Raw genomic sequence first — 22,648 nt, 5'->3', positions numbered from 1 at the left:
CTGTTTTTCATTAGCACATGACGCCAGCATCACAGCGAGCAGGTACCCGGCCTCTCTCAACCGATCAACTTGCTCAAGAAAGGCAATGTTTACTGTGCGATAACACGACTTCAACAATGCTGACCGGCAACATGAAATGTCTATGCCATTCTTCACATACCTGGAATGGTTTGAGGCATAGTTCATTAGCGGTTTTCCAGCTCGGGGCGTGAATGACCAACACACATGTTCTGGTAGAATTTCTAACTTGACATAAAGGAACTGTAGCTTGTTATCTACCAGTACTTCTGAAGTAAAAGTCAAGCCTTCACTAGTAGTAGAAGCCTTTGACTCTGGGCAAGGGCTTAAATTTTACTTTGCAAGTACTGGTAGATAGGAAGCTATAGTTTCTTGATAACAAGCTACATGAACTATGCCTCAAGCAATTCCAGGCTTCTAAAGAATGGCACAGTCATTTCATGTTGCCAGTCAGCATTGTTGAAGTCATGTTACCGCACTGTAAACATTGCCTTTCTTGAGCAAGTTGATCAATTGAGAGAGGCCGGGTACCTGCTCGCTGTGATGCTGGCGTCATGTACTAGACTAATGAAAAAACTTAAACAGGATAAAGAACTATGCACAAAAAATCAAAGGCAGAAAGAATTAGCTTCCAAGGTTTCAGTGATTCCATATGTGCATGGCCTTTCACACAGACTTAAAAAGGTGGCTGGGAGTTACGAAGTAAAAGTGGTGTTTTCGGCTAAAACAAAAGAGGTAATGTGTGTTCTAGAGTAAAAAGTAAGTTCGAAAGTAAGGGTGATGCAAAGAAAGAATGTAGTATTAAACATCCGCATAAGAACCAATTTCTTGATTGTGCGAAGAATGTTGAGTATCAGGTTCCTATGACATGTGGTCATGTGTACGTAGGGCAGACTGCAAGATGCATTAACACAAGACTAAGGGAACACTTGTCCAGTCTGAAAGGTGGCCCTAGTAAGCATTTGGCCATGCATTGTCAAGGACATGCGTGCTCACCTTGTCTTAGAAGCACCGGGACATTGTTTAGGCAACTAAATCAAACCGTGAGAAAAATTGTGGAAGTGCACTGGATTGCAAAACTAAAGTAAAAATGCATCAATCATCCTTCTGTTTCATTGCTAGATAAAGAGAATTTGCTCCTGTCATCTTATCTTTAACATAGTTTCATCTTAAGTGCTCGTTTTATGTGCATTGCTGTTTTTATGTTGACGGGGTCGCGCTGATCCGTGGCATTTTTATCACACGTGTTGTTATATGCGCTACTGATGTGTCCTGTTGATTGGATTGAGCAGATCTGTGGGTTCTTAAGCAAATGGTTCTTCGTCCTTGTTTGTTTGCGTGCAGAAAATTTTTTTAATAAAAAGAGTTTCAAAACTGCAAGGAGGTGTTTACTGTGTGCAGTTTAAAAAAAGAGAAAAGCTTCACAGCTGTTACTAAATGCACTCTCCAGAGCTCTACACTATGCAGCTGTACTAGTTTACACAGAATACACTTCACCTCTCGTCACGGCTTAGGTGGCCATTCAGGTTTTTCAAAGGTGTTTCATTGGGACGGCACATAGAGCATCACTTATTTGCAAGATATTGCATTCCAATTCTGTCATATGAGATAAATTCATTAGAGAGTTTTAAATTGCCCTAAATGTATTACAGCTGTGGACCAGTACACTGGTAGTAGCTTGCAGTAACTATAGCTTGTGGAAATATAATTGCAACTGCCATGTTATGTGTACCTGCTAGTGCACAGGCATCGGCCACAGCAATCTTTAGGGTACACTAGTTTCTTCTATTTTAGAGTACGCATCCTCCACCAGATTAAAATGTGAACTGGATTGTCATTTGCGGCATATACTCCTGCCTAAACTTCATAACCATTGCTCCTCATCTGCTCTACAGATCATTGTTGGTACAACCGCAAAAGCAGGGTGCCTGTTTACAGCACCTGTAGAGAGCAAAGTCTGCAAATCTTGAATGAATAATCAAATAATTTTAGTATTCTTCAGCAAGGTTAACACTTTGTGCCTTTCCACTGTGGTGTTTTTCAAATTCTAAGGTTGGCACATGTGCACAAGGTTTGACTACAGGATGTCATTTTGCAGGAAAAAGTGTATTTGCGCGTGATGTTCTGCTGCACAGAATGTCACGAGTTTTCTTATGTGTCGGTCACCATCTCGGAAACTGCTCCTTTCGGAGTTGGAAGGCAACATTAATGCGAAGCACATTTAATGTTCGAAAAAAAGGATGTGCCCTCTGATCCCCTTATTTTCGATGGGGGCGAAATGTGAAAACACCCGTGTACTTAGCTTTAGGTTCACGTTAAAGAATCCCAGGTGGTCCAAATTTCCGGAATCCCCCACTATGGCGTGCCTCATAATCAGATCGTGTTTTTGGCACGTAAAACCTCATAATTTTTTTTTATCTCCTTATTCTCCTCACTTGATGCCTAGTGTTCTAATAGCATGATCGACACGATGAGCATCAATGTGATGTGTAATTATTGTGTATTGGGGGCCAGGGTACATTCATTTTACAGCTATTTCTGTTGATTTGAATCAGTATTGTAGAATGCTGTTTGCTTCTTTTACTCATTGTTACCAAATATCACTTTTGACTGCGGAAACAAGTATAATGTTGTTTGCTAGCACTCCTGCCAACCGATATAACTTGAAGGCATCTGTGATAAAAAAACAGCTAATGATTTCCCAAGAGCTAAGGTCCAGTGAGACCAATAAATTTTAAGCTAATACCTGTGGATGGTACTGCTGAATGAATGCCCATCCAGTAGGACTGTCCATACCATTTTCTTCCATAAAATTACATTGAAGATTTGAACAGAATCTGAGCGTAGACTTGTCTGCAAAGTGACCCATTTCCTTATCCAAGTAATACAGCTTCAGCAGGAAGACTGAAACTTCAAGTCGTCAGTAGTGGCATGAACATACAGTAAACAGTGCTAAGCTTTTCTCTATCTTGCACCTTGTTATCGTTTCCCGTCCCATTTTTTTCACAGGCTGTTTACTATTTATGGTCATACCCAGTTTAATTTGGTGTCCTTACTTATTTAATATTTGACCAATATCTTTTTTTCTTTATTGGATCTTGATGAAATGTTTATTGATAACGTACCTTCATTTGCCATTTCCAGTGATCTTAACCAGACACACAGACACATCATGTTATTTGGCCTAATTCTTCATTGCTTTTTTTTGCCAAATGTCCAAACAGTTTATTTTAATTCCTATGTTGATTTCTGGGAAGAATAGGTCTACTAGGTTTACAGATCGTTTTCTGTTTAAGTCACCCCTACTCATTGTAACAACTTACAGCAGTGCCCCTACACACTCCATCACAATCACTGCGAAACACACCCTTCCTACCTTTATTTTAACACTTCGGTTTCTCTTGACCTACTATATGCACCAGATGAGGGTAGGGGTGAGTGAGCTATGCACATCCAAAACCGCTGCCAAGGAAAACAGTTGCTGCCCTGATGACACGTATCTGTCGAAATGTTGGCTACAGCAACATCCCTTGTTCTGACAATGTTGAACAACGTTCATGGTTTTTTAATACTTTAGTTACCGCTTTGTTGTGTTCTGTGATTGTCTTTTGTTGCCACTTCGTTTAGGATGGAAATCCATCAATATTATTTGTTTCTCCTAACAGCAGCAAGTTTATCCTTGCAAGACATGTGGGAACAGCTTTCACCAGGAAACAGTGCAAGACGAGTGGTCGAAGAAAATAAAATTGCTTCTGTGATCTAAAGTACTTGACGAATAAAATTTTGCACTTATTTGTATATATGCCGTGCAATTCATTCATATCACAAAAGGCAAAGTTTGATCTTTTGAGCTATTTCAATGTGTTGGCCAGACAGTTTTCTCCATAGCGACCTGCTGCTTCTGCGATGAGCTGCATTCATGACATTTGCATTAAAAGATATGTACTATCAGGGACAAAAGTGCCCAGGATGTGCGAGTGTCGACCAAATTGCATCTCTGCACTATCAGCCGCTATCATCTGCGTTGCAGACCACTTTCCGAATGTAAATGTTAGCGTGGCTGATCCCAGCAGAAAGTGCACCAATAAAATTCGGTCGACATTCGCACATTTTGGGCACTTCTGTCCCCAATAATACATTCTCTAAACAATAAATATGCTCCGTAAAACGTAATACAGGAAACACCTGTATTTTAACGATTGGACCGTATAGTACAGATTTAGCATACGGAGCCTTTTCATTTCTGAGTACGGAAACACCTGTATGTTAACGGTTGGACCGTATAGTACAGATTTAGCATACAGAGTCTTCCGTTTTCTGGATACGGAAACACCTGTATTTTAACGGTTGGACCGTATAGTATAAATTCAGCATACGGAGCCTTTCGTTTCCTGGATACGAAAACACCTGTATTTTAACGGTTGGACCGTATACTACAGATTCAACATACAGCGCCTTCCGTTTTCTGAATACGGAAAGCACCTGTACATTAACGGTCGAACCATATGATTCAGCATACAGAGTCTTCCGTTTTCTGAATATGTAAGCACTCGTATTTTGTAATACGGTGTCTATTTTTACGGTTGTCCGTTCTACGGAAATGACCGTTCTTTACTTACGGAAAGTGTTCGGTCACAAATTACCAGCAGATTTGCCGTAAAACCAAAGCAATTTTTTTTACAGTGTATACCGGCGTGTGCCGACTCACTTTCTCGCGCCCAGAAACGATTTTCTCGCAAACGTGCTGCGCAGCATTCCAAATTGCTGTTTCTTACATAATGTGAAGCAATCCACGAACATCATGCGCGAAGTGAAGAACACAAAAAGCTCTCTGCGCCGAACAGCACACTGCGACAAATGTTAACTTACGGTTGAAGTGACAAATACATAAGCAATTTGCAAAGTAATGAAGGGAAAAAAGAACGTAATAAAGGCCTTCTTACCAAGCAGCAGCCAAGCAGACAGACACGTTCTGGTAGGCGAACCCAGCAAAGACCACGCAGACGTTATCGCACATCTTTTGTAGCGTCGCCTTGCCTGATCACACCAAGGCCGATATTTTGCAGCGATGCGTTATCTTTATACTAGTGTTATCATCCACCGCTCACGGCCGGCTGATACCGTTGATAACGTCTACGTCTACAGCCACATAGACAAGTAGACGTATAGTGCACTATAGAAAAGTTACCACAATAGATAAGTAGTACGCGCGTTCCCTTGAAGACAGGGAGTGTTGTATTGCCCTCTAGCGGGCGGCATGAAGCTGCGTAGCTCGGCCGCTTTTAGGCTCGAGTGGCCACTCTTGTAATCCGTATGTTACTCTATGACTGAGCTGCCGCTCGTGATGTCGTCCGTTATAAAGGCAGCAGGTACAATCCTCCAACGCTGATTGGTGGGCCGTGCGGCGATGCGTCAAGTAGCTCGGAAGCCGGGCCCATAGAGAAAGAAATTCAACAAGAGGGGACACTCCCATAGAGCCCAGCGGCCGAATTGACAGCAGCGCGCCAAGTGGTCGGCGTATATCACTTCCGGTTTCGGTTTTCGGCGCGCGCACTTTGAACACTAGCTAGCACGCCGGCTGCGCTTTCTTTTTTTTTTTTTTTTTGCCCGACCGCGCACGGTCTTCGTGCGGAATCGGTTTATTATTTGGTAAAAATGATGGCGAGAGATCTTGTCAAGTCCCATCAAATCTGTGCCACGTGCAATTTCACAAAGTAGACGCAAGACTCCTTGTGAAATGAGAAACGATTTATTTTGCTCTATATAAAAGCTCGTTCCGCGCTTTTTGTGCGTTCATCCAACGTTGTGACCCCAGGTAAGCAGTATACTTGCTGTATGAAGCTTCACTGGACGGCATCAGCTGAAAAAAAGTAAATTACAAGCATGTTACATTTACAAGCACGAAACAGCATGTTACAAGCATGTGTCATTTGGTATTTAGATATAGGAATACTGCGTGTAGAGGCGAAACGTGCGAAAGCGGTGAATGGGCGGCATTACAAACAAAAGCAATTCGCTTTTACATATATGGCGTAGAAAATACCATGACTCATCCCAAACAATACCATAAAATACGAAAACATCTGATTTCCAAGCATTCCCCCATTTCCACGCATTATTTCCTGCATTTTAGCCGCACAAATACACGGGCAACTTCCCGTTTGCAAAACTTGGCCTCGGGCGACGCGACGGTACGCTACATACACAGAGACGACGCAACAGGCACTCAAGACAAATGCGTGGGTGCAAAGCCTGTTTTCAGTCCTTTAGAAGACGGAGTTTTCGAATTACAAGTTTCTGATATGTTCCTCGGCGTTATCTTTCGCGCGTTCTGCCGGCGCCAGCTCCACACTCCCATGTTATCACTCTTGGCAATCGCCCATCGTGTTTTCAAAAGACGTGAGTACCAAAAGAAGGTATATGTTGTTGCGGGGCCACAAAAAACGTCACAAACTTGTCCCTCTAAGATTCATTACACGCCAAACTATATCACCACGGCCGTGCTGCTTATCGTTAACTGCGTCACAGCGCGCTGTGCGGCCAGCGTGCCTCAAAAGTACCCCCGAAAGTAAAGAAATTACTTTTCAGTAATGTCTGGCGTCCGAGAAAGTGGCACAAACTTCTCCTAGCAAGATGCACTAGACTACGCACTACGGCCGAGTTAGTTCTCGCTAACTGCGACACGGCGCCCTGTGCGGCCAGTGTGCCTCAAAAACCGAAATAAGTTACAGTAATCCCCTAGGAAGCGTCAGAAACATGTCCCAGCACGATTAATTAACTCAAATTAACTGCACCAGGACGGCCGAGCTGTTTTTCGCTAACTGCGTCTTAAGTCTCGGTCCCGTGCCGTAAGCCTAATTGCGTCGTAGAGTGTGAAACAAGATTTCTCACCTTGCCGTAGTCCAATAGTGCAGTGGTGTCTTGTCCCAGTGCAGAAGGAACACAAGAATACGCCGAGAGCCCAATAAACCAGGCTGCTTTTTTTTAGCAAAAGGGAACAGACGGGTCACCGCGGGCGAGCGCTCAAACGCGCGCGCGGCCGCACACGCTGGCTTCGGGGGAGTGTCTGGCCATAGAATCTGGCGGATGACGCATGTATCTGGCGCGTCATTGACCTGTGGCTAGGTAAGGCAAGGAAAATAAGTCGCAAAGCTTAAGTTCATTTATACGCAAAACGTTTTAGTTTTCGCGAGAAAGAATTAAAAAAAACAAATCAATGCCTGTTAACTTAAGTTCACTTTCTTTTTTTCGATGCTCGCGGCAGCTAACGTTCGGTGTCAAAAGTATAGCGTGACGTATGGTGACGTGTTTCCTGTTGCCAGTTTTTGCCGAGTGTCCCCTCTTGTTGAATTTTTTTCTCTATGTCGGGCCGTTGAATCAGCGATCTTGACACTGTGCCGAACGAGATCCGTCTGCACATGAAGCTACGCTGTTCCTTGACGTAGACGGTGCAGTCAGTCGTTCCTCGGCTCCTTGCTCCTTGGCGAAACGTGCAGCATCTGCGTAAACGGGTGGGTGAGCGAACTTGTAGACTGCTTGCGCACCGCTGCCAAACTGCCTACATTTAGGCAGGCCCAGAGCAGCTTTGAAAGCGGTTCGGATTATTGTGTTGGCCTGCCTTTCCTCTTCCCTGTTCAGGATTTGGTACGGTAAGCCATACGTGATTCGACTAACCACTAAGGCCTGTTGTACGAGCCTTAGGGTATCGTCTTCTCGCATTCCCACTTTTCGATACGTCAGGCGACGTATCATTTGGGCTAGGTTGTGGGTTGTGGAATTGAGGGTTTTGAGTTTCTGTACTGCTCTCCCGTCGCTCTGCCGCCACAAACCCAGGACTCGCATCATGGGTACCTCTTGGACTGATTGGCCCTCAACTACGATGTTAATGGATCGTCTGTATTTGTAGCCTTTCGCGTGTAGCCGGATGACCTCAGATTTTTCGGGCGCGCCACTTCAGGCCGCTCCATCTGTAAAATTTCTCCACCATGCACTAACACTGCACTTTGAAGCGTACATTCCTTATCCCCTAGTGAACATCTGCTCGTCCACAGCGTGATGTCGTCCGCGTAGAGCGTGTAAACCTAGGTCGGGTATCCGATCCAGATCGCGCGCGAGACGACACATCGCCATGTTGAAGAGCAGACGAGATGTGATCGCTCCTTGAGGTGTTCCTTTGTTAGGCATTTTAAATAAATCCGATGTGATTTGGCAAATACTGATGCTCGCCTCGCGGTTGGAAAGAAACGCTCTTAAGTGATTGTATGTGCGCTCACCACAACCCGCGAGTTCGAGTTCCTCCAATATTGCGGCGTGAGAGACGTTGTCGAAGACCCCTTTGAGGTCTAGTGCTAGGACTAATCTCTCATCGGCGTACGGTATATTAGTTAGAATTTCGTCTCTAAGTAGGAGGAACGCGTCCTGGCTAGATAAACCCGTGCGATATCATATCATGGAGACCGGCAACCAGCTCCGCTCGTTCGAAGGAGAACTTGAACGAGAAGGACAATCTTGATAGGATTATTTGCGTATGTTTGTAATAGCAAATATATATATATATATATATATATATATATATATATATATAAAGAGAGAGATAGTCAGTAAGAAGGGAAACTTCACTAGGTCAGTTGTTACATGAAACAAGATTACGGCACAAGGAAGTGTTGTTCAAACGTAAACATAGAATTTATTAAACCAACAGTTAATAGTAGAACTCCATTTGTCAAGGCAGGATAGCAAATTATTATAACTGTTAACCTGCCCTCACGATCAGGAGTTCCACATCAGAAATGTGTACATCTATTATATGCATACTTTGCGAACTCACCGGATCCAATTCGTAAATTGCATTATGTACCGTCATTTTCTAAAAAGTAATTAGTGAGGTTTTGTCAATTTGTTGATACTGTCTTCCGATTTCTCGTGCAACTGATGTCTCTCTCTTCGAGTAATCCACTGAAGAAGAATTGTGCCAATCGCTAAGGGAGATTTTTTTTTCCAATTCTGTTAATTTTAAAATAAAATGTCCTATATAGTCCAAAAAGACAACTGAACAATCAAAGGAGTCATGATTCGTTTTGTATGGCACCTTTGGCCACGTGACGTCTTTTTTAACATTCCCCATTTCGAATTCAACCTTCAGTTGAATGTGGAGGCCTCAAGGGGGCAGTCGAACCAGGGAATCGTGGTTATCGCCATTGCTGGCATTCTCAAGGCGAAGTCCTATAGCGATAGATGATATGAGCTAGTTCAGTGGTTGATGTCATTGTCCATCGCGGTTGGTTGACACCCCGCAAGTTGAAGTTTCGAGTCGATCGCAATATCTTTAAAGGGGACGTCTTTGCCAGCTTTCCTGAAAAACAAAGAAAATGAAAACGAAACATTGTCTTTTTTGCGAAAATGTGTCCATATAAAACGATATGCAAATGAATCATTCCGGTAACTGAGTCCATATACCGTCAGAACACTGTTCCATTGGCAATTTCAACAGAGATAATTGTTATCATACTTTGTAAGGATCATCACCGTGGCAAGACCGACAGGCAGAACACCGGGCACTGGCTCCTGGAAGCACTGAGCGTACTAAACATTGAATTCACATTTCATAGGAAGGAACTGTGATTGTGCTACGCCAGTGTTATGCCACCTATGCAGTACGCCGACTGCTTTTGAGAGTACAGCTAATCGGAGAATTGGGCCGATAAAGACGGTCGGAAGCTTACAACCATCCAACCATCACAGGAATGTATTCATCTTCTAGATGTTCTTTTTTTTTGTCATTGATAGTTTATAGACAACCAGCGTATCAGGCGTATTCACTTGGAGCGAATTTCCAGAGTGACACCAGTTTGAAAATATGCGCCATCAAATTCGCCGTAAAATTCACTGTTGTTCCGCTTACTTTCTTACCAAAATGCTGTTTTATACATTGAAGCACAAAAGTAACTGGAACGCCTATGTATTTCGTCCCGCACATTGGGAAATAATATCTCCCAACTGGTGTCATCCTGGAAATTCGTTTCAAGTGGATGCGTCTTGCAAACTCAATGGCTACAATTTGTAAATTGCAATATGTGTCATAAAGTAATTAACTAAGAAGTTCATTAGTCAATTTTTGTTCATTAGTAGAATATGTGTTTCGATTTCTCGTGCTAATAATGTCCGCCTCTTCGAATAACCTAGCTCAACTATAAGAATTATGCTATCTGCCACAGGCGATTTTCAAAAATTCCGTAAAGCTTAATTTCGAACACCCGGCATATATATATATATATATATATATAGAGAGAGAGAGAGAGAGAGAGACAAACCATAAGATGGCCAGTAGGGCTAATTGGTTGTTATTCATCATTGAGGACTGTAGGAAGCTCAAAGGGGGACGCACATACCAAAAAAATATGAGCAGCTTGCACTAATGGTACAAGGGTGGAGTAAACAGCGAGCTGGTGACCGACCTAGCTTCTTCCAGGTTCCAAACTAGGCTTGCTAGTAAATGCTAGTAAATAGTAAATAGTAATTGATAGTAAATGCTAGTTTTGCTAGTAAATGCTAAGTGCTGCTTGGCACGGTATTCCGAATTGGCTCGCCGCCGACGCGCAGATTCTCACTTGGCCGCGCGACGCGCTTCAAGAGGAGCGGCTTCTTCTTAGTGCGTCAGGGTCCTCTTTGGTCGTCCCATGTCAAGGCTACATGTACTCCCTACAGAGTCAACATCAAGTCAACGTCAAAGTCAAGCTTTTATTTCCCGGTGATCAAAGCGGGGGAGCAGCTATACCAAGTGGTTGCTAGGCGACCCGAAGTGACGTCATGGCTAGGCCGAGCATGTGCACGTTCGTCGCAGCTGGCGCGGCGGCGGAGGAGCGTTGCCGAAGCTAGGCGAAGCGAGGCGCAGCTGTGCCAAGTGGTTGCTAGGCAACGCGCGGTGACGTCATCGCCAGGCGCAGTTTCTGATCTATGCTACGCGGCGCAACGGAGAGCTTAAACAGCTCCGCTGTTAAAAAATTAACACGCAACGAAAGGTGAGACAACAGGACAGCACTTCTCTGCGCTTGTCCTTTTTCGTGTGTGTCACCTGTTGCGCTTCCTAAATATTTGAACGGAAAATCCACCAATTGCCTAAACTGTTTTATGGTTGTTTACTTACAATGTGTTTTTTCTCACGAGTAATTCAAGCAGCACTGCCACGAACGGGCAGTACCTGTGGGTTTTGTTTCCCTCACGACACTTCTGAACCATGCACGAACCGCTCACCTCGAATTCCCCAGCTGCTTGGACTCGCGTATCGTGTCTGGTAGCGTAACCCGTAGTGTCTCCGGCAACAAGAGCATCAGTGAGGAGGCGAGCACGGCAGCGGTTGCCAGAGTGATCATGGGGATCGAGTCAGACAGGTAGGTTCTCTGCATAACACAAAGATAAAAAATAATAAATAGAAATTAGGTGGCGATTTAGCGGTAAATGCGAGAAAAGTGCGTTAGCATTACTTGGCACCTCTCTGAGGTCCCGTATTCATGATTTAAACCATCATGTTCACCACATTAAAATTGCTGTTCAGGCACTCACTTGAAACGCGTGCGAGGAGCGAAGTGAGTGCAACTGACGGTTGTCTGCAGCAGACCATCATCAGTGGTACTATATATATATATATATATATATATATATATATATATATATATATATATATATATATATATATATATTCACATCACATATATATGTGATGTGAATATATATTCATATCACATATATATATATATATATATATATATATGCACATCAATTGTGCATGTGAAACACGCTTAACAGCGACCTTGCCCTTTGCTTTGTCAGGCAGGACCAGGTCTTGGTGTCTTACCTTTAACTCTCCCTCCCTCCCTCCCTCCCTTTTTTTTTTTTTTTTTGCATGTTCAACTTAACTTGACAGGCGTGTCCGTCAATTGTGCATGTGAAACACGCTTAACAGCGACCTTGCCCTCTGCTTTGTCTGGCACGACCAGGTCTTGGGGTCTTTCCTTTAACTCTCCATTCTTTTTTTTTTTCTTTCTTTTTTTTTTTTTTTTTTTGCATGTTCAACTTTGTCATATATCTCTCTATCTCTCCTTTCTCACCTTTTTTTGGCGCCTTCTTTCTCTGCCTGAAGATATAAAAAGACTGTTGCAAGATTTTCCTGTATCCCTTGAAAAAGGTCGGTCCACCGACCGAAACTGTTGGGAAAATATTAAACCTAAGATAACCGCGAAGTTGTGCTTCTGACTTTCCTATATATATATATATATATATATATATATATATATATGCGTGCACAGATTTCGTGCGCAAAGTTGGGCGTGCATGGAGTGGGATTATTGAAAACGTATTAACAAAAAGCATGCGGGCGTCACTGGCAAGATTTAGTGCCATCGTGAGTGTCGACACATCTGCTGGCTCATGTCAAGTTACATCAAAAGTACATGCCCATGTTTAGTACGTGCCCGTCGTTTTTGCTGTATCTTGACATGAGCCATTAGATGTGTCGACACTCACGACGGCACTAAATCCTGTCAGTGACGCCCGCATGTTTTTTCTTAATACGTTTTCAATAATCCCACTCCATGCACGCCCAACTTTGTACCCCTGTATAGCACCACTGTACATGCCCGTCATTTTGATAACGTTCACATGAGTCATTGTACGAGTTGACATCCATGACGACACGAAATCTGTGCACGCCTGTGGTCATGGGCTACTCACGATTTACGAGCTTGTTTTCACAGCCTTGTTGTATTCCTTTTTTTTAATAATTCCACTCTGTGGACGCGCAAGTTTCTATTTACGTGTTCGTTGTATTCTTTTTTTTTTTTGCTTTGTATTTTCTTCTTTTTCACTTTGTATTTTTTCTTGTCTCTTTTCACCCTTACGGCAAAAAGGTATAAATTGAGCTCTGTATGCTTGTACACGCACTCTTGATGAAGGCCAGACCCCGGCCGTAACGTCAGTAAAGTCGTGTTATGTTTTTCCTACGTGCTTCTATTTTTTGAACTATATATATATATATATATATATATATATATGTGTGTGTGTGTGTGTGTGTGTGTGTGTGTGTGTGTGTGTGTGTGTGTGTGTGTGTGTGTGTGTGTGTGTGTGTGTGTGTGTGTGTGTGTGTGTGTGTGTGTGTGTGTGTGTGTGTGTGTGTGTGTGTGTGTGTGTGTGTGTGTGTGTGTGTGTGTACTTTGAAAAAGCGCAGGCGCACGTAGACAAGCATAAACAAACATTTAATATCGACGTTCCCTCCCGGGTCCGGCCATCAAGAGTATGATGATGTTTGGTGTTTTATGGCGCAAGGGCCAGGTATGACCAAAGAGTGCCCCATCAAGAGTATATTTACTTCGACAACGTAGCTGGCTTCACCACACTTCACGTAGACAGCTTTCCACTTTGACACTCCCCCCTAATGCTCCTGCATCAAAAAAAATCAACCACGCAGAAAACATCAGAGCATGACAGTCGCACTCAACCGATAGCTGCCTGTGGCGTAGGTTAGCTTAGATATACGCTGTTGGGTAATGGGTGCTGTGGCCATGCCGGAGGGCGCTCGGCAGGTACACAGTCGTCAGCCTCAAGGTGCTTCGAGACGAGAGACGCACTGGCGTATTCATTTTCCCTGCTGAAGTGGTTATTCCGTTAGAGACATGCTATGGCCAGCTCCTTCGCCCAGCAGAGAGCCATTTTATTGGCGTGCTGCGTTGTATCGCTCTGATTAACCTTACGCCACCAGATGCAAGCCGCAGCTCTTAGGGACAGCATACCGAGACATGACGCCGCCGCCGTGAGTGTGGCAGGAGTGTCCGTATAATTGCTATCGCAATAATCAGAAACTGACAGCTGCGTACGAAAGGTGGTGATACACTCACAGCGACAGCAAGGTATAGCTTTGCGCTTGAGCCCCCCGGACTAGTGTTCTGTTCATACGCGAGAGCGACATGTTGGCGTGACGCAGCTCGCGAGGCAACTGTTGCTGTGCAGAAGAAACAACGCCCTGACAGCTACCAGGCGTCTCACAATGCTGGCATGATGGAGCGCCACCAGTGGAAGTGAAAGTTCTACCTTGTTTTTACAGCGAAGCTGTGTACCTCCACCAGCCAAGGAAATTTTCATGTCGTCGGCGTAAGCAAAAACCGCCAGCCTAAAAATTAAATACAAACAGCTTACCTCCTTTGAAATCAGGCATACAGCATAGAGATCAGCACTCGTTTTCAAAAGAAAAACCACAAAACAAGCATCAAAACCACATGATGGATGATAAGGCGCGTGTGAACAATGGGAACACCCTCCGACGCGTTCCGGTAAAGATTAGGTTTGCAGCTGCTTCGAAAGGGGTTGACGTCATTCAAAACCCTCGTGTGAAGTGCAAACCGTATAATGTATGCTAATGACGTATGCGAATAATGCGAAGGACGTTCCTTCTCCCGCGTGTGTTTTCCGGTAAACATTATGGTAGCATAAGCTACTCCGAGTGGAAAAGTACCCAACAGCATAGAAATGACTTAGTGACGTCACCACGGTCTAGCAACTCATTCAGTTCATTCCAGGCTACCATGGGTAGACCACGGAAAGTAGAGACGCCAGAACAACAGCGTGAATATAATGTCGTTGTGAAGTAATAAAGGGGGTGGTTAAGTTCATTTCACTTCTCTCTGGTTTCACTCTTTGAAGAGCCACGTGTGTGAATTCAATTGACGTCACAATGGGTAATCGTTGTGGGTGTCGTTTAGAGCTTCGCTGTCCAACCACCTTCACAGCGTGGATTGGAGGCATTTTTAATTATTTTTTTATTTTGCAGCGGGCCACCAGCATGGGTACGTCAGTGCCACGTGACAAATTATTTTATTTTTTGGGGGGGGGGGGGGGCAAAGGGTGCATTGTGGCTGAGTAAGATTTCGTGAAATTTACTGAGCCTGGGACTCTCTTAAACTACTATGTAGTCCATCTTTACCGGTAAGAAATTAACTAGGCCCCGAGAAGGCATCGTCAAAATGCCGGCAAGTCGTAGCAAGCTTGTGCAGGAACTTAAAGACGACGTCGGCAACCCGTCTTTTGTTCTTGCCGCTTTTATTTATTTATTTATTTATTTATTTATTTATTTATTTATTTATTTATTTATTTATTTATTTATTTATTTAGTAAATACTGCAGACCACATTGTGGTCCTTGCAGGACGGGCAGGCATTGAATACAAGACATATACAAGATACGTTCGTGTACATATACACAGGCTGAGTCTCATCTCAAGTTAGAGAGTAACGTTTTCGGTGTTGTAGAAGAGTGATTCAGTGATACAGTTCGAACAACTTTATTCTTATTAGTGTCCCTCTAAGTTGCCGGTAGGTGGCTGTAAAGTCAGTTTTAAGCACATGTGCTCCGAGTTGAGGCGCTTACCAGTTCCAACAGAAACGGGGCCGTCGAAGAGCCGACGCGGGTGCCGACCAGGCAGGCGCTGACTCCGACCGTCCGGTACAATGTCGGGAACACTTCGGCCGCGAAGATCCACACCAGCGTCAGCGAGGCGGAGGCCAGCATCTTCCCACCGATGGCGCACATCTGACGAGGCACCACCCACGCTACGCAAATTTGGGAAGAGTTTAATTATGGGGATTAACATCCCGAAGAAACTGACGGGCTGCTTTTCAATGCTTGCATCAACATTGTGGCTACATTTCTGTTTCGTTGTTAGAGACCTGGCAACCCTGGTCTCCAACTACGCTATTCCATGCTAGCGTAGTCCACCTGCTTTTAAATGCAATAGCATTGCGTTGACTACCCTCGCACCTAGCCCCCCTCAAAATAAAAAAATCGTCGTCTCGAAGCGACAAATGCAGGGTTGTGAAGAGGAAAGTGGATTATTGTTAAACTGCCAGTAGCCGCACTGGTACTGCTTGGGCCGATCTCTGACGTTACCGATAGAAAAGTATACCCGTGGGGGTCATCCACATATAGTGTGATGACGTCACTCTAGTTGTGGCCCGACCGCCTTCGCTGCTACGCTGCACAGGAATTTCTCCAACTGCCTGCATCTTCATCTCTCAGTTAGCTCAGTTGCCTTTAGGAGCAAACAACAAAATGTTCCTCCTTGCCTTTCCAATCATAAAACAACAACAAAAAAAAAACACGTCCCCGAAAGACGAACGGGTGAAACGACAGTTGAACTAGTTGAACCAATTACGTGTAGCTAGTTTGTTGACGAGACAAGCTGTAACAGGCGACTCAGCTTTGAGTACTTTAATTTTGCGGGAACTATAGTAGAACGCGCGCGGTCGTTCCACGTAGCAACCTCGTTAAAGCACATATTACGAAAGGCAGACCCTCGGTGCTCAGTATTTGGTTCTTCAACTCAACGCTCCCCCAGTATTTGGCAGGCAACTTAAACCTGCACTGCTATGGCCTCACAGCAACGGTGTTTTCGGATGTTGGTGCCAGGAAATCGCCTACGGACGGCTTTTCCCGCTTTTCATTGGCCCTACCGGGAGCCCGTTCTCCGAGCCCCCAGCAACAATGAAGCGCTGTGTTTCATAGGGGACGACACCGACCCCAGCACCAAGGCACCGAGGAACCACAATGTTCTGTGTCCAAAATTGATTTATGAGGTGATCGCGTCTCTTTACTCGTTGTGTAATTACTTGAAAATATTCAAAATATTTGACTTTATATGTCTATATGTGTACTGAAATCATCGACAAAACTTTGTGATTCGTGAACTGTTGGACTTTATATTGTATTTATACACCTGGTGTTCTAGTGAGTGCCATATTTCGTGACATTGTTCACTCTTTTTGCGCACACTTGTTTCCCTCACTAAGTGACAAGGAGTAGCCGGTGAGGCCATAAAGGCGCCAACCTCTCTTATTAATCATTTCAATAAAAACAAAATCTTCATGGGAAATGACCGCCATGGGAGCGGCCCAGACATCACTTTTTTTTTTTCCCTGCTCACGTTGGTTTCGATGGGAATTCAGGGCGCAGGCTCCTTTCCCAAGCGTATCACCCCTGAAGGAAGCCGAACGCCAGGCCGGGGCACACTTGTACCCATTTGTACCAGTGGGTGCCCGGCGGCGGTGGTAATCGAACCCACAACCTCCCGCAGCCGAGGCGGGCGTTCTATCACTAGGCCACGGCTGCGGTAGAACTTGAAGTAGAATCTTGAGCTCAAGGCTTTTCGCACGTTACAACTCCCCTTCCTCTCAAGCGCACACGTCGAGCGAGTTTCCGCTGTCGCTGCCAGATGCCTTCTAAAAAAAAACGAGGTGACACAAGAAAATTTTGAAGAGCAATTGTATGTGATAATGAATAACGTGCGAAAGGGCTGCTGAGGACGCACTGAAGGAGCAGGGCCAGCTCGCTATTGTTATTCATAAGGGTACACTATAAAGAGGACCGCGTTATCAGTATTGACCGATAAGATATTCGCTGTAAACTCCATTTTCGTTAAATTAGCGATAATAGACGTTGATTATTAGAAGGAATAATGAAGGTCAAAGTTTCATTTTACGAATTTCGCGCCGTTACCCAAACGCAGCATGGACGTCATGAACTTCAAAGTATTTTTTTTTTTTGCGCGATAGCGTTAAGGGCCCTGTGTCAGAAAATCGTCTCATGAGCGAAAATTACCGTATATGTTTAGGTATACGTAAATGCCACGCCTCGCTATATGACATGCGGTATATGTGGGTGATATTACCACACCATTCTACCACTAAGGTTGATCATAGCTTGTATTGCATTCTTGACAATGTTATTCCTCGGAACGGTGAGAATGACAGCCCACAAACAGATGTCATGAAACAAAACACCGACAGCGTATGCCTTTCAGGTTAAATCTTTTCACACTGAAATTAATAAAAGCGCGAAACAATAACAGAAGCTTGAAAATGATGTAATTATTTTGTTCGCGGCTGTATAATACCTCCGGGATCGGCCCACGCAAGAGCCGGTGTTTCCACCAGAAAGCTCACCTTCGTGCATAGCGTTCATCGCCAGCGTTTCCCGGTAAGCATTTACGGCTACATGCGTTTCAGTTGCCGGGAAGCGTGAGAACCAGTCAGGGATCTTTGAATGCTATCGCCTTCCACTCTTAAAGGCGAAGCTCAAGAGTCCTGCAAGTTATTTCGTATTTGGGACGGCGTTGGCTCGGTAAGTATTCCCTAAACTCGCCATGATGAATCGTCGGTTCCATTAGAACAAATTGCAGTTCATTTTTACCGAAAATCAATTAACCAGGCCCTAGCAGTGACCCTAAAAATTCATGACTTCACGGCGATCTGGTGTGAGAACCTCAAGGCGGCGTCGCCACTCATATTTCAGTCTTGCGCATTTTCTGGTTACAAAGCGTCTTCTCGCGGTAAGAGTAGCCGTTCTGGTATTGTACAAGGCTAATTTCTAATACGTGAAATCATTTCTTTCTTTTTAGTGTCTCTTTCATAAATGTTGGGAGGATGCCAAGGTAAAAGTAATCGATTACATACATTTTTTTTACTAATTGGTCATTTACATTCGTGGGGCAGTAATTGGTCACTGTATTCAATCACATTTTTTGAATGAAGTAGTTGTAATTGTAATGCGTTACTTTCATTGCGTAAGCATTGTAGGGATACTGCCCTCAGAAATCTGTCCGTCCGTCTGTGTGTAACGCGTGACACGATGCACCCGATAGATATACATGGAGTCCTATGGGAGTATATATGAGAATGCCGTATGACTACACTTGACTACTGAGATTTATGATTATGAGTATATATATATATATATATATATATTCAACATTCAAAATATGTAAAAGGACGTGGTTTAACCAAAGTTCCAAGAGATCCCATATATTTTATATTAATCTGTTTATTGAATCCAACATTAACTTCAGAAAGAAGCATAGAAAGCCTTAGTCATCGGTTACGACTGGGCAATGCCTACACAAAACACTTTTTACACAAAATTGGCCGCGCTGACATTCCTCAGGGTGATTTTGGCTTTGTTGGCGAAGACACGTGTCATCATCTAAAATTCCCACATAATGAAACACCAAGCAGCCGACTTAAATCGCCTGTAATGACATTAGACGGTAAACCTCTCAGTTTAAATTAATTATCGGGCCTATGTCCACGAAGAGCCTTGCAATATAGTTCGCTTTATTAGGCTTTAAACAATTTCGTGAGGACTGCGGCATGGTTAGGCGTTTTTAACGCACGTAAACAAACATTTCGTTTATAAGAGCTTATAAGAGCATTCTTTATATTTGCTGTCACTATGGATATGTGATATTTGGTGTTCGCATCATTGTTTGAGTGTTTCTTTGTAATCTTGTGATGTTACTTTTACTTTTATGTGATAGCGTAATATTATGTTGTATGTATCACTTATTCAAGAGCCATCGTGTACCGGTGTTGCATTTCTGCGCCAACATCGCCTTTTATCATGTCAATAATACAAAAAAAAGATGAAAAACCACCGCCCAAGCACTCCGTACTGATGGTTAACCAGCGAAGCTGAAACGTGCGACCCCAGTGTTTATGACTGGGTCAATCCCGACGGTTCGTTAAAGTAGTTCTCAAATATATGGTTACGTCTTTGTGTTTCTTAATCAGGTTACACAAACTTTCGGCTGTGACGGAGAGAACGACGTCACTGACGGTATGCCCGCAGTCCACCTTTGTCGCTTGCGTTCGATTTCTCGAGTTTGCTCGGTGGCATGGTTAGCAGCATTTGCCCGCCATTGCCGCTTGCGAATCTTCGATATTAAATTGCTTCCAAAGTAAATCTGTCCGTTACGTAAGACAATGAATGGCTCATACCCCCCTAAGCAATGGCTCATACCCCCGTAAACGCAGCCTCCCCATTACGACGACAGAATAGAAGTGCTTGAATGATGAGCGGCAACGGAACCAGCTGTGGAAGAAGACGACGACGACGAACGCGGGAGCATTGGCACGAGCACGTGCCGGGCACCAGCACGTGCGCAACCCGAGGGGCGCCACCGAGCCAGCTGCGGAAGATGACGACGACGTTCGAGCCAATGCTGATGACGATAGTTTTCTGTACACAGGCGACGGACAGACGCTTTTTCGTTTCGCCTAGCCATCTCAAGCTTCGCTTTAAAAGGAGGATGCGGGGCTCGTGAGGCAAGCGCGACGCTACCCTTGGTTCCGGTCAGTAGCGCACCCAGAATTTCTGCCAGTGGGGGGGGGTCAACTTTTTTCTTCGGGAGGGGGGGGGGGGCAAGCACTTTGCATAATATGCAATTTCCTTGCTTTCGCCAGAGGAATCCAACAGCAAATAAAATGCCCAATGATTATAATGATAATGACACCAAGGATGATGCCGATGTTTATTTCTTCAGCGTTTTACTCAAAGTAATGTAAACGTGAATTAATAAATACAAGACAATGATAGAGTGTTTTTGTTAATCAGGAAAATTGGACCTCAAGCAACCTCCTCAATTGTAATGACAATGTGAACAGAGCACTAAAGGTACACGTTGGACTGGTGGGGCTGGACGCGTGGTGTGCGTGTATGGGGGGGCGGGGGGGGGGGGGGGGAGACGGTGTAACTCGGCCTCAGGGGGGAGGATGGAACCCCCCCGTCGGTGCGCCACTGGTTCCGGTGTAGGGGAAAGCAAGGGGGAAAAAGTGGCGCTTGGGGCCGCTAGTTGAGGCAGAAGGAGAGAGTGTTTACGTTGGCAATGAAGCTCGCCTTCTGGTACCATAGAAACGCGACATTTCGGTTTCTCCTTTCTCCTCTCATAATGAACCAATTTGAAAATTTCTTGCAGTAGAACGTTCCATAAATGGAGCCCTGCAACTTCCAGTGTACACATGCAGCCAATATTTGCAATCAGGAATCAGGAATGGCCATGCAGGGGCCCTTTAATAGGCATTGTATTCGGTAGCATACCTGGCGGCAATACGGCCACGCCGATCGCGCATACGCCAGCGATGCCGTACACGGCGAGCATGGTCCAACGCCGGCGGCACCACCGGATGGCCACGTAGCAGATGACGCACACGGGGAACTCGGCCACCGCCGCGAGCACGAACGTCAGGTACGGGTCACCGCCCAGGTTGGTCACCGACAGCTGCAGGCCGTAGAAGATCATGCCGCTCGCCGCACTGCGAGACGACAAGCACGGATTGTTCCTGTAAGCGGCTAATTCCTCCATGGCGCTATGCTATATGCGCTAGCTCGTTCCAGATTTAGAGACACAATAGAAATTGGCGGCGCATCCATCCTTAGGACGCGATTGGCGAGGGTAATGCGATTAGCAATATTGCTTGATATAGGTTTGTAATTGGTGTCGATATATTTTATGTGTTGTGAATCCGCGTGAAGTTCGTGAACAAGGAAATCTTATGGTCACATCAGCAGACACACGAAGTAGCAATCTCGCTACCAGCCGCACTGACGAAAACATTACGGCAGATCTCGTCTCACGATGGCTCTCGATGGTAATGCGATTAGCATTCGAGCAATGTACCGGCGCAGCGTATTTCTGAAGTGTGTTTAACATCTGCACTCGTCATTCTGAGAGGACGGAGGAATAGACGAAAAGACTTCCGTTGCTTTGGTTATATATGTGGCATAATCCGGTTTCCTCCCATGTTGCTATGGTACTCGCTTGCCACAGTGACGCTGGAGCAAGGCTGCATGGCGGCACGCCGAAGACTGTATGACGCCGACGTACTAGCTACTTTGGAATGGCAAACAAGGAATGACGTCGATGAAAGGACAAAGGCGGTATATTACGTCAATGGCAATGACGACAATGAGACAAGCAATCCATGAAATGACTTCGGTATAACGACGGCAACGTGACGACACCGACAGAGGACAATTGTACGACGACGAGTGTATGACGGCGGTGGCGTGACTACGATGACCCGACGAGGACGTCATGGCGACGATGGTATGACAACAGATGCATGACAGCGACTGTCTGAAGACGACGCCATGACGACGATATCATGAGTGTACAACGGCGGCATAATCACGATTGAATTACGACAGCAAAATTACGATAGAATGAATAGGAAGAATTGACGTCGAGAGAGAGAGAGGAAAGGCAGGGAGGTTAACCAGAGGCGAGTTTCCCGTGCAAGCAAGCAAGCAAGCAAGCAAGCAAGCAAGCAAGCAAGCAAGCAAGCAAGCAAGCAAGCAAGCAGCAAGCAAGCAAGCAGCAAGCAAGCAAGCCAAGCAAGCAAGCAAGCAAGCCAGCAAGCAAGCAAGCAAGCAAGCAAGCAAGCAAGCAAGCAAGCAAGCAAGCAAGCAAGCAAGCAAGCAAGCAAGCAAGCAAGCAAGCAGCAAGGCACAGCAAGCAAGCAAGCAAGCAAGCAAGCAAGCAAAGAGCAAGCAAGCAAGCAAGCAAGCAAGCAAGCAAGCAAGCAAGCAAGCAAGCAGCAAGCAAGCAAGCAAGCAAGCACAAGCAGCAAGCAAGCAAGCAAGCAAGCAAGCAAGCAAGCAAGCAAGCAAGCAAGCAAGCAAGCAAGCAAGCAAGCAAGCAAGCAAGCAAGCAAGCAAGCAAGCAAGCAAGCAAGCAAGCAAGCAAGCAAGCAAGCAAGCAAGCAAGCAAGCAAGCAAGCAAGCAAGCAAGCAAGCAGCAAGCAGCAAGCAAGCAAGC

At 44.9% G+C, this 22,648-nt stretch overlaps 1 protein-coding gene across 2 annotated transcripts in view; it reads right to left on the bottom strand.

The window, feature by feature from the left end:
* Positions 1 to 22,648, bottom strand: part of LOC125939645 (organic cation transporter protein-like) — a 92,788-nt gene that overhangs the window by 41,303 nt on the left and 28,837 nt on the right. The window contains exons 7-10 of one of the 2 annotated variants that reach the window (XR_007467099.1): positions 20,929 to 21,143; positions 15,430 to 15,611; positions 11,269 to 11,414; positions 9,155 to 9,370 (exon numbers count right to left, since the gene is read on the bottom strand). Coding sequence is in view for 1 of the 2 variants with exons in the window: in XM_037715433.2 (XP_037571361.1) it covers positions 9,268 to 9,370; positions 11,269 to 11,414; positions 15,430 to 15,611; positions 20,929 to 21,143 (646 nt within the window). In the remaining variant the exon portion in view is untranslated. Of the gene's footprint in view, positions 1 to 8,681; positions 9,371 to 11,268; positions 11,415 to 15,429; positions 15,612 to 20,928; positions 21,144 to 22,648 lie in introns of those variants that run through there. The other variant, XM_037715433.2, reaches the window with a different exon arrangement.

This window comes from Dermacentor silvarum, chromosome 5 (assembly GCF_013339745.2).
Source record: "Dermacentor silvarum isolate Dsil-2018 chromosome 5, BIME_Dsil_1.4, whole genome shotgun sequence".
NCBI lineage: Eukaryota > Metazoa > Arthropoda > Arachnida > Ixodida > Ixodidae > Dermacentor > Dermacentor silvarum.
This window is presented reverse-complemented; position numbering and strand designations above follow the sequence as displayed.